The 12267-nt window shown below is 40.7% G+C and overlaps 1 protein-coding gene across 3 annotated transcripts in view; it reads right to left on the reverse strand.

The window, feature by feature from the left end:
* The window catches only part of elmo1 (engulfment and cell motility 1 (ced-12 homolog, C. elegans)), a 79064-nt gene that overhangs the window by 21472 nt on the left and 45325 nt on the right, over positions 1-12267 (reverse strand). For all 3 annotated transcript variants that reach the window (XM_026347623.1, XM_026347621.1, XM_026347622.1), the window contains exon 16: positions 2456-2592. In XM_026347623.1, the coding sequence (XP_026203408.1) occupies positions 2456-2592 (137 nt within the window). The remainder of the gene's footprint in view (positions 1-2455; positions 2593-12267) is intronic.

Raw genomic sequence — 12267 nt, forward strand, 5'->3', positions numbered from 1 at the left:
ACGTCCGCGCACACACGAGCACCGGTGCACATTAAAAACAAGCATGTACACATGCAGCGGAGAAGTGGCTCCATCTTACAGAAACAGAGCCAGAGCAATGCAGTTCAGCAGCGGTAATTGGACAGGGGTTGCTATGGAAACAGAGGAAACGGTTGCTTGACGGTCGGAGCTGTGCCCTGGGAACATCAGACTAGCCTCCATTAAAACACACACATACAGAGATTTACACGCAGATTAAACAGACACACACACACACACACACCAATTTTTCCATCTAACTATGCCTTTCAGTAAACACATTCACAAAGCAAACAAGACTAAATGTATAGTAGCTACAGGTACCACTGTGTTTTTAACCTCCTAAACGTCTTTGTGCCTTTGTCTTAAATAAAATTGTGTGTATGCGTGCGTGTGCAAGGCAGATGCTCAGTCAGCCATGAACAGCCAGCCGCTAAAGGAGCCATCAGCGTCTAGGAAACGCTCACACGCTTGCAGGTTACAACGTTGAGCACATCCAAACATTGATAAAATATGAACAAGGTGTTTTAGTATTCTACACCTCAGAAAGCTCAGTGCTGTCTGTGTCTGCCAATGACTGTAGGAGCTGTAGAGAAAACTACACATACACGAGCTGTGTTTTGAAGTGGACACCCTCAGAATTAGCCTTGACACAGCTTTTTATCCTCCCACGCAACCTAAATGGGATATATCCTACATGGGGAAGTGAATGGCGACAAGCATACATTTACATATTGTATTTCTTTCACAGGCAGGGCTGGACTCAACAAAGGGAATTTTTACATTCAGATGTTTATATTTGGGCCATAAAAACTTTTACTCTACTCTATTTGCATATATCTGAATATTGATTTCTAGGTTATTCTGTCTTCAAATTCAAAGTGGGTTGTGGGTGGAGGTCAAAAGTATGCAGCTCTACACCCGGTATTTGATAAATCATGCCTGATTCTGAACACTGCGACCAAATGTATGTGCGATTTGTGTTTTCTGTTGTTTCATTTAATTAACTTTAGTAATGTTGTAAATAATTTTACCTCATTATTCATTAATATGCTCTGAATTGACATTGAGTTTTTCTACTGTGCTTTTTTGGACCACTGTCCTCTCTATGTTGTTGAGAAATTTCTATTCAATTTCAGTTCCAGATAAACAACTCTGTTTGCGTTGACAGCATTGGGTAGAACATGCCAACTTGCAGACATCAGAGATGCAGATGTCTCAAGACAGTTTATAAGTTCACAGTGGTTACAAACTGAGACTCAAAGTTGGAGACTGGAAGCACAGAGCTCCACGTGCACCACTTAGCTGATAGGAAGCCCTCGAGACCAAACAGTCTTACTATCGACAAACTGCTGCTGAATTTCAAACTCCCAAGGTACCATGTGGTGAAAGATGATGTTAGTGAGGAAAGGGGGGAAGTGCATCATCAATCCGAACTCAATCGAAACAGACTGTTTTCTTCGAGGGATGGGTGTGAAGGATGGACTGGATAAGAGGCAACGGGAGGTGTGTGGTGTGTGTGTGTGGGTGTGTGTGTGTATGGTATGTGGATTAAACAAGTTGAGTGCCAGCCTTTATTCACAATCAGATGAAACTCACACTGTTTGTCTTCCATCATTTATCTCACAGCAAAGTAACAAAAAAGATGATGCAACTTCAGCCTCACTTCATTTATGCACACTATAGTCACTCCATTCACAAATCAAAAATAAATGAATGTCTGAATCAGCCATTACAGTGTCACCTTCATGCAGCACAATGTGCCTCTTTGCAATAGTGTGGCAGATCGGACGAAGAAGACCTGCAGTATGTATGAGTAGAGACTGGACCGTGGCGATTCACTGTGTAAGCAGTGGGTTGAACACAGGGTGGCTTGTAGTTTGTTTGGTTTGACACCATAATATAATTATAATTTGTTTGACAAATCAGGGAAAAGGCAGAAAGCATCTGTTGGCTGCTACAAGTGATGCCCAGTTGAATACACAATATACAATATCTGTCAGAAACACCTCATTACTATCACTGCCTGGCAGCGCGCACACGTTTTCTCCAATTCAACTCAACATTAGCCAGCTTATGGGAATTTTTCATCTTCGTCCAGACTCCACTGAGCTCCAAAAGAAGATGTAAAAAATCTAATCAGTGGCAAAGCCAACAGTGGCAGCTAATGTTAATGTGTTGTAGGAAATATTCTAATCTAAAAAACTCCCAAGATGTTTATTCAGCTCCCCCTCTCAATCTGTGCCTTTAAAAAAGAAACACTTGTTTGTCTGTGCAAACAATAAGAGAACATTTGTATGTCTATGCACCTTAATCAGGCCCAATATGTGAATGTTCAGGTAATCTTGAACGGGAGTGGGAGCGGAAAAATATGACTTAAATTTATTATGTAAAACTCAGCAGCATAGATGGAAAAACATGTGCAGCCTCACAGTACCTTGTTGAAGTCTTCACTTGTAGCCCTCATTTCCTTCCAGGTCTTGTTAAGCAGCTGGATGCAGGTGCAGAAAAATTCCTCAAAGGAGCGATCATGGGTAAAGAACATGGGGTGAAAGTCGTGGCAGTTTTCACTGGCTGTGGACACAGGAGAAAAGTACGCAAGTCAAAAGTACCGTCTACGGCAGCAGTTAAAAGGAAAGCCAACACCAGTGGGAGAAACCTCTTACTGCGTTTTTTTCAATTTCATTCCAACATCTTATTCTGCATGAGACACAATACTATACTATAAAACAACACCTGAAGTAAGTACCAAAACAAAATAATGCATATTCATGCTGTTATTTTTAAGAACAAACCCATTTAATCTGATACCATATGTTTGGTTTAATGCTACCTCTTGGTATGTCTAATCAGTAGACTATTTGCTGCATGTTCAAGAGCTCACTGACACACAGATGAAAGGACTAGTTGAATTTACAAATATGTAATTGGGCCTGAAAGAATGTGGCCCCTAGTCTGCACCTCAACACCTGACTAATGCACAACAGGGACACACAGCCCACACACAGTGCTACTGCAAGCAAACATCACTTAGCTAGAAAATGTTACACATGAAGTCATTGTGTGTGTGTTTGTGTGTGTGTTGTGAATTACATATAAAGTGACAAACTGCTTGATGATCACATGCAATCGTGCTGACACACAGCTTCAAAGAATAAATGTGGATGCTAGATTCATCATCAAAATATGCTACTTTCCAGAAGATAAGAATTAGTGATAGTAATATTGCAATGAGACAGACAGAGAGAGAATCTTATTTGTTTGCACGGGATTCTATATTATAGACATGGCAGAAGATTATTGTGTTTATAGGTTATATCATAGAAACAACAGCTGTGAATAGCATAGTTCCTCAATGAAGCAAGACTCTGTGTTATTGAAAATGTAGCTCCTCATCAGCTTCAAACAGAAAATATCCTTTTGGAGACAAATTGTGACCAGCAAACAGTGTTGCAACTGGATTAAGTTGACATTTTTCATTTTCCAAAGCCAGAGGTGGTTTATTTTCTTTATTAGCAGTGTACTGAAGCGTTTCATTCCCCACTATTTGTGTTAGAGTGTGTCTGAAATAAGAATGAAAGGGGAAGAGGGAAAGCCAAGGCTCCTGAGTGTCCAAACCATGTTAACCAAGAGGCAGAAAAACAAGGCTTGACATTCATTTGAACTAAATTTGCCTTCCTCTCGTCTTGGTGAGATGAGTGGCAGCCTTGAGCCAAAGGTTGGTTCATTTAAAGTGCTTCAGAGTGGAGCAGCAGGGCACAGGCTGACCACGAGCACCTATGAAATTGGATGGAAGGGGTAAGGCAGCAATTGAAACTTCACAGTGTAATGAGTGATGCCGGCAGGCGGCGGGCACAGTGACCTGAGCCTTGATTTGGAGCGATGGATGGGAGATTAAGAGTACGGCAAGGTGGAAACAAAAATCACAGGGTATGTGCTACCGTTGTCAGTGGTCAATCAAGAAACTAATGGAGGTGAGCCAAAACAGATGCTGAACGGCTGCTTAGTCAAAAGTACGCTGGCCTCAAGGGCGGAAAGAGAAAGTGGTGAATTTAAAGAAATCCTTCCTCTCTTTTTGGGGCGGGCTGGCGAAAGTTGTTGTTAGGGTTGAAATTTAGACTGATCCCTGAGTTCAACGGGCTGTTTATTGATAGGGCCAATGGAGACCTTACGTGACAGGGTGAAGGGAATTACATGTCGAGGTTTATTTGGGAGATACAGACAGTGAGCAGTCTCATGTGGCTCTACCGAAATTTCTCCATCCTGAGGTTTTGCAAGGCATGCTGAGTTGCAGACAGGTTTATAACCTCTCTAAGGGCTCAGCAGGTCTTAGAAAGGATAGCAATGAGGCAAAAAAAAAAAAAAATTCTCTGTAGTGTGTTGATGCTCAAAATAGTTCGCAATCAGTGTTCTGTATTGCAATAGACTAATTTCAAACAGTTACAGAGAGTGGATATTTACTGAGTATTACATCAAACTATTTACAAACATGCAGCTGAGAAAATAACTTTTGTCCTGATATGAGGGACCTTATGCTTTATACACAGGTGTGAACCTTCCAATCTATATCCAAATAATTCAGTTTCCCATAGATGGGCTCCAATCAAGTTCAAGACTTATCTAAAGGAAAATTAAAGCACTGCAGCAGCACAGCAAAGTGTCTGAACACTAAATGCCAAAGTCACTGTGCTAAAGAAAATCATAATTTATCCACCAGCTCATTGACTGTGGCTTTAAACAGCATTAGAGCAAACACAGCTCTACTGTTTGATTTCAAACTTAAAGTGAAATACACAGGCTACACATTATTAAACTAACACTGTATTTTAAGAAAATATTTTTTTATTAAATTATTTTAAAAAAAAAAAAAAAAAACTGCAGCTGCTTTGCAGCTACTTGAAAAACACGACTGAATCGTTCTAAACACTGCACAGATGCACTTAAAATTATCCACCTGAACGGAGACGACACTGAGTGAGTGCAAAGTCCTGTTACTGTGATTAGGTAACCATCGCTGCAAGCCTTACTAGTTTTTTATCAGTTCTGCATTATTCATACTGACAATCAGGCTATAAATCTCAAAATAAATAAAAATGTAAGCTACATGATAAAATATTGCACCAGAAATCACAATGAGAAATGGGTCTGCTGAAGGTCTGCATTTAAAAAAACAAACCACTCGCACCAAATCGTTGCTGCACACAACCTTAATCTGAGGCTGACTGCAGTCATTGTGTTTGTGTGTGGCAACAAGGAAGCATTAGATAACCGTTTTCAACATCACATTACTGTGTTCACATAAAGTCCTACCGGTGACTGAAGCTACCTCAAAACTACCTGAGCCATGAGCTACAAACTGAAATCAAAGGTAACTCCATCACATGCTACTACTGTCTTGTACAGTAAAATAAATGTAGCTAATATAGGACAAATTATTTTTTATCAAGAATATTAATTATGTGTGTGAAATATATGTCTGTCTACTTTCTGCTAGTACTGCTAAGACTAATATCTTGTCACTCTACACCTGCCACTACACATGATAATTAATCGGGGGGGATTTTGCATTTTGTCCTCACATCTAAAAATAAATAAATAATTAAAAAAAGAAAACACTGCTATGACGGCACTGGATGAGATGACAGTTTTCTTCCCTCATTTGATCTGTGTGTTCTGCCAGCACTCCAGTTTGTGGTTGTAATTGGTTGAAACATGTATGTAATTGTGTAAAATCCATTTTTCTCGGCTTCCGCTGAGAAAACAGCCGTCTCTCCCACAGGCAGGCCAACGTGGTCATAGAGAGAGATCGGCCGGACAACTGGACACATCAAGTGCCGGAGGAGTCTGACACTTTTTGATGGATGAGTCACACAACTAGGGCTGAGCGCACAAGCACACAGAAACAGCAGGGTAGATACGAACTCTCTCTCAAATTAAGTCACAATTTATGACTCTCTTCAGCTGAACATATGGCTCCACAGCAGACATCATCGCTGGATGGAAAATGGGCTGTAAAGAGTTTTCTTTGTCCTGTATGTTTTTCCATCCATCTGTACAGCCAGATGTTCGCTGTCCCTACCTCCCATAAACTAGGTAACAGGACACTGATGACCAGTTTGGGTTCTGCTGGACCATATGCCCACATGGATCAACAGATGCTCTTTGGTTATGGTGAAATAGCTTGGCACGAAGGTTTGGAGGTAAAACTGGTGCCTTTTGTTCCGTCACTTTTGAACTGCTACACCCTTCGCGTCTGAACAGTAACAGCAGCATGTACAAGCCCAACCAGATCGACATGATCAGCACACATCAAAACTCTTTATGCAGAGCCATTGGTTTTCGACTAGATTAACAGTGGTACAGTGAGATTCCACAAACACACAGACGGGTGGAGATTGTTCTTCTCTCCTCCCCTTCGCACTCCATTGAGCCATCTTCTGAGCTACTTTTTGCTATGCTGAGGTCAGGGGCCACCGTCATCTCCCTGAAATGAATGTGTGACTACATTTCTTTTTGGTTTGTGTGCGTGTATGTGAATGCAAGCGTGGCTGAGCATGGGACAGCTGGCACCTGTCATGCTCTTATTAGAATCTGTTCACCGTGAAGGCTCCGAGGGCCCCGTGACGTCAAGTAAGAGCTAATTACTCAACTGGCCACAGATGAGTCCTGGGCTTGAGAGAGGTGACTAAGCATGTGCGTTAAAATGTGATGTGTGTATGTTTGTGTTGTGTGTGTGTGTGTGTGTGTGAGAGAGAGACGTGGGGGCTGAATGCCACCCTGACATCTGTCAAGGTCCAGTGTGTATTTAGTTGTGCGTTTGTGTGTCCGTGCGTGTGCATAAAGTAAGAGAAGCAGCCATCAGAGTCACCTTGCAGCTGAGGCACATGATGAATACACAGTGAAAGGTGTCATCCTCACTCTAATTACAATACCAGCATGCCCTGATGTCCAACTGTGACAAGAGAGTGTGTGTGAGAGACCAGTGAGCATCGTCAGCACCATCTTTCCAGTCCACTCACAGTTTGCATGCACGCAGGATGCCAAGGCAGCAGGTATACAGAGATGCAAAATACAGCTGGCTGAATGAGTTAGCAGACTGACTTTGTGCTTGTCATGCTGCAGCGAACCGCCACAGCACTGATGTACAGACACTGGTAGTACATATAAAGCTTATGCTAAATTTAAATACGCTTTAAGTTATATAATTTATCAAAGAAAACCATCTATTTACCAACATTTTCAATGAATTTTAAAGATCACCCTAGTTTTACATGTCCCGTAGAACAAAATCGAGTTGTGCAGCAACCATGTCATCACTATTTTGAAAATACTGTCCACAGTATTGAATTAATTTATGTACTTTAATTTATAAAATTTGGATTTCATGGAGGAAGAAAAGCAAATTAACAATCTTTCTTGAAGGATGAAAACAGGGAAAAAAAATATAGACCCATTTCCTCTGTGGTTTCTAATTATATAACCATTTTGGCATGAAGAGTCCCCAACAATGGTCAAGGGGCATTAGAGAACAGAGGGAGAGCAGGGAATAAAAGAGCAGCAAATGGTAAGAGGGGAAAAAAAGACAGAGGGGGGCATGAAGGAGACCTGTATCCCACATATTTAGTACATCTGCTTTCACAGACGCCTCATATTCTCAAATACAATAAGGCCTGTGCATTCACATCTAACTGTGAGTTTCCTATCAGATCAGATTTACCCCAGGGGGCATTTATTTAATATATGTGACACAACTCACATCTTTCATAGCCTGATACATCAGATATCAGGGGCAATAGTACAAATTATAATAGACACCTCATGCCAGATTCTTCTGGAGGAAACTTAGACCGTGTGAGTCATACTTGCGTAAACAAACACACAATCTGTCTGAGTTTGCCCAAATGAAGAAACAGAATTGTTTAATCATAACTAAACAAGTGAAAAGACACCAGCTTAAATGCACATATGTGCTCACACACACACACACACACACACACACACACACACACACACACACACACACACACACACACACACTCAGTGTGAAACACAGCTTGTGTATATGTACAGTATAAATCATTATTATACTTTTAAATCTAGAGGGCCTTAGAGTTTTAAGTAAATTTACACACTACAGAAGTACGCACAGGTATTACCACACACCAGTTAGGGTTTTTTAAGAAAAACAAAACTGGACATATAGATGATAATTACAGTAGGATGTGTGAAAGTGAAGCAGGTACTTCCTGTCATTTACTGTGGAAATGCTCTTTTGTCTCTACCTTATGGAGATGAGTAATAAAAAGAATTGGAGAACAGGTGCTTAAAATGCTGCCAGACTGTGTTTATTAGGAGACAGGTTTCTCCCACCTCTGCATATACAATTGAAATTTCACACTTTATTGTCACTTCAGTGAAAGTTCTTTCAGGGTTGGGTTGATGTGTTTGTGGATTTGGCACACGTTAATGTCAGAGCTGAACCTCACTGCTCTGTTTGGTCTAATTTCACCCTTGGCAAGGTCTACTGCTAAGGGTTGCTTTGAAAAGCTGGCCATAGTTTGTTAAAATTACTGAGAAGCTCAGAAGTACAAAAATGTATAGAATGAGAGAAAAGGCTCAGTGTTTAAAACTGACGAGGGACCAAAATGATTGAAAGAACTCTAAGCATGCTCAAAACATGAAATTCTTAAGCATCCATGTGTCAGGTTTGGTGTCTATGTACTTTAATTTGTTGTGCTGGTGCATGCCTGGGGCTATGAAGTGGGAACCCCCCAAATAACACTGAAAACTCCCTGACAACTGTGTGAAGTGGCTGCTGACTGCCAAACAGATGCACATGTCACGACTTGAGGGATACTTGGGATTCATTGCCTGGTCTTCCCCGAACTCGCCACCATCCACTTCACTCATGATTCAGAGGGAGGGATTAGCAACTAAAATCCTGAGACTTAACAAGTCACTCTAAATGGGATCAGCTTCCAAGCTAATAACGCCTTTATTAGCATATTAATGTTTGATCTCAGACATAAATTCTCATCCCACTGATACCTAATTAGTGGAAGCCACTGCTTACAAAAGCAGCCCATTGAAAATGAGAAATGACGCAAGGTAGAAATTAATGACCAAAGGTAAACTTGGTTCTGCATTGTCCCTCAATGTTTCATAAACCTGTTTTGAAGTGAAAACAAATATGGAAAATTAACATTCAGATTTATTAGACAGTCTCTTAGAAAGTCCTACACTAGCTTATATTTCGCCCTAAGCATTGCTAATGTATCGCATTAATTACTAGATGATATAATGACTTGTCAGAATATGGGGAAAATGTCTCAGACTGGGTCAGAAATGTAATTAATCCTATTAAAGTGATTCTGTGCTCCAACCCTCATCTACTGTAGAAAGTAAATTAAACGCTTTTAGTTTTTTTTTTTTTTTGCTGAACCGCAGCAACAACTTTTGAAACCCATATAACTCATTTAAAAGGCACATTTACGCCTAAGACTCGCTGGAAATATCATTTTTAACTGAGAAAAACTTGGATATCTTCAAAATTATTCTGAATTCTGACGCACTTTAATGACCAAATATATGTGAGAGCAAGAAGTCAAGGAAGTCATAAAAAATTCATCATTTTCTGATGTGCTTCTCACAGCTACCTAAAAGAACACTGCAACCAATGAGAAAAGGCAATTTAAAAAAAAGAATCAATAAATACACCTAAATAAAAATCAATACAACTATTGCACATGATGTATTGTGGTGTGCTGCACTAAGCTAAGCTAAGACATACAGTGGAGCTGTCCAAGGTGCTGAATACGGCCTTTTGTTCTGACCTAGACATGCCTATATAAATAGTGTGTGTGAGTGTGTGTGTGTGTGTGTGTGTGTGAGTGTGTGTGTGTGTGTGTGTGTGAGTGTGTGTGTGTGTGTGTGAGTGATGTTCTTTTTTCCTGGTGTCTTTCTGAGATGTGAGATTGTGTTAGCATGTTTCCATGCCCGGACATGCTATGGCTCACCATCCAGCTCTCCATCTCAGCAATGAGACACCACACTGTGAATCACCAAGCAGGGCCATTACTCACCATGCCTGGCCCTTTCTAAATAATGTCATAAATATTCCATGGGCTGGCTTAAACAGGGGGACTTGGAAAAGTCATGGCTCGGCGCCTCACTGACGCAAATTCCATTAAGCGCTGTGTTCCAGCAGAAACATGGTGGGACAATTAATCTTTTAGGATCTGCAGCAGGGTCAACAACAAATGCAAGAGCAGGAGAGAGTAAGAGTCTGAATTAATGGAAGAAGGTGAGAGAGAGAGAGGGAGAAGACACCTGCATAGTGTTATTTATTATGTAAAATCTAGAAGAACAAACATCTGGTTCAACCAAACACGCTCCCTTAACTACTTTCAAGACCAAATCAACTCAGAAATATCTCAACGGAAAATGTCAAACGGCTAAAAATGAGGATAACATACAGAAAAGTGGATGTACGACAACGCACTGACCTGAAAGGCATCAAGGCTCTCTGACTTAACAAGCTCTTGAGTGCTTTCTCTGTTGTTGAATGTTTAAGACGCTCTTTGCTTATGTACTGGTGTTGTTCTTGTTATATTCAGGGGCTAAAGAAAGAGAGCCTCAGCATAAAAGAATGAGAAAGGATTACAAGACTGAGACAGACAGATGTTCTTTAGAACCACATAGAGTGAGGAAAAAATTAAGAATAGGAACAGTGAGAGAAATTAAGCTAGAAAGAGAGCTTGAGGAGATGAGCGGGGAAGAAAAAAGCAACTTCAACAGCCTCTGGTGCATCCAGGATCTCTCAGTGTTTTATCCTCATGAAAAAACAAGAAGCGAGTGCCTGGTCCCTGCCAGAGCCACACTGGCATTTCACACAGACAGAGGAAAGCAAACGAGCCACTAAGACGTCACTGCCGTCACCATTAATCTGCTGTCTCTTTCTTCTACATTTATCCACAGAGGGATGTGAAGCAGAGAAAACTTTTTTTTTTTTTGCACCAGGGGGTTTAGAAACCATTTTTTGAAATACAGTCACAACTATTTAAATGGACAATTACAGTGTGCTTGCGTTCAGATTTGCTTTGATGAAGTTTTGAGCTTTGCATCACAGTCTCTGCCTGCGTTATGAAACATTTAGAGGTTTCCTCTATATAATCTTCTTGCTCTGCAACAACTTATTTGGGATGGATGATTCAAGATTCAAATGAAAGCTGTCAAATATCAATGAGACAAGACCAGACTATGTATCTTCAGCCATCTGCTAGTTGAGATATTTCCACGTGGACTACAGCGGTGGACCGGCCCACCAACACTGACATCCTTAGATACACATTATCTTAAAGGAATTTGTAGAAAAAGCTCCAAATGCCATTTTTACACCCATTGAGAGATCAGGTGCCACAGTTTCTAATAATACTCTGACTCAAATACCACTGTATCAAAACTGATAAAATGTTACAGAGACCCAGGCACACCCTGCAACATCCTCATTAGTGTCAGGTATTTCATTGCTTCTCTGTTGAAAGGTCAACCAAATGATGACAGTCAGTGGAAGCTGAGAGTCATTTCTCTCCCAGTTTTCCTCTGGGAAACACACACTCATGCCCCTACATCACTCGCTCTCTCTCCATCTCACACACACACACACACACACACACACACACACACACACACACACACACTAATCACCAGCCGTTACTCACTAAGCACTTACAACACCTGCCTGGCCCATGTTACATTTATCCTACTCATACATTCATTAGCATGTGTTAATATATGCACGGCTAATGGGGTGTGTATGAAAATGCACTTAGCTCTCTACAAGAGAAGATGCAGGGCATATTATGACTAGTCTGAGACACCGTTTCTTCCTCACATAAGGACAAGATGCACATAATGCTCAGTGAGTTCGGTTCTCTGCAAATATTTAATGAAACGTGACAAAGATGCACGGGAACATCAAGATTTGGGACACGGTGCATCAAAATGCCAGCTTCTCTCAATTGTAGCCAGTGATTTTGTGTAAGATTAATTTTATTTTGTTTTATTTCCCATTTTTTATGTGCCTGCACTGTACAAAGTATAGTGTTTTCACTTTCTTATTAACTTAACTGTATTTTGAAAATACAAGTGATGTCAGAGATGTGTGCTACAACAGCATGGCTTTGCAGACACACAATACATGCCTGCAGTTCACATCTGTTTCCTATTCAAAAGACCTATCATAAAGAT

This window comes from Anabas testudineus, chromosome 11, assembly GCF_900324465.2.
Source record: "Anabas testudineus chromosome 11, fAnaTes1.2, whole genome shotgun sequence".
Lineage (NCBI taxonomy): Eukaryota > Metazoa > Chordata > Actinopteri > Anabantiformes > Anabantidae > Anabas > Anabas testudineus.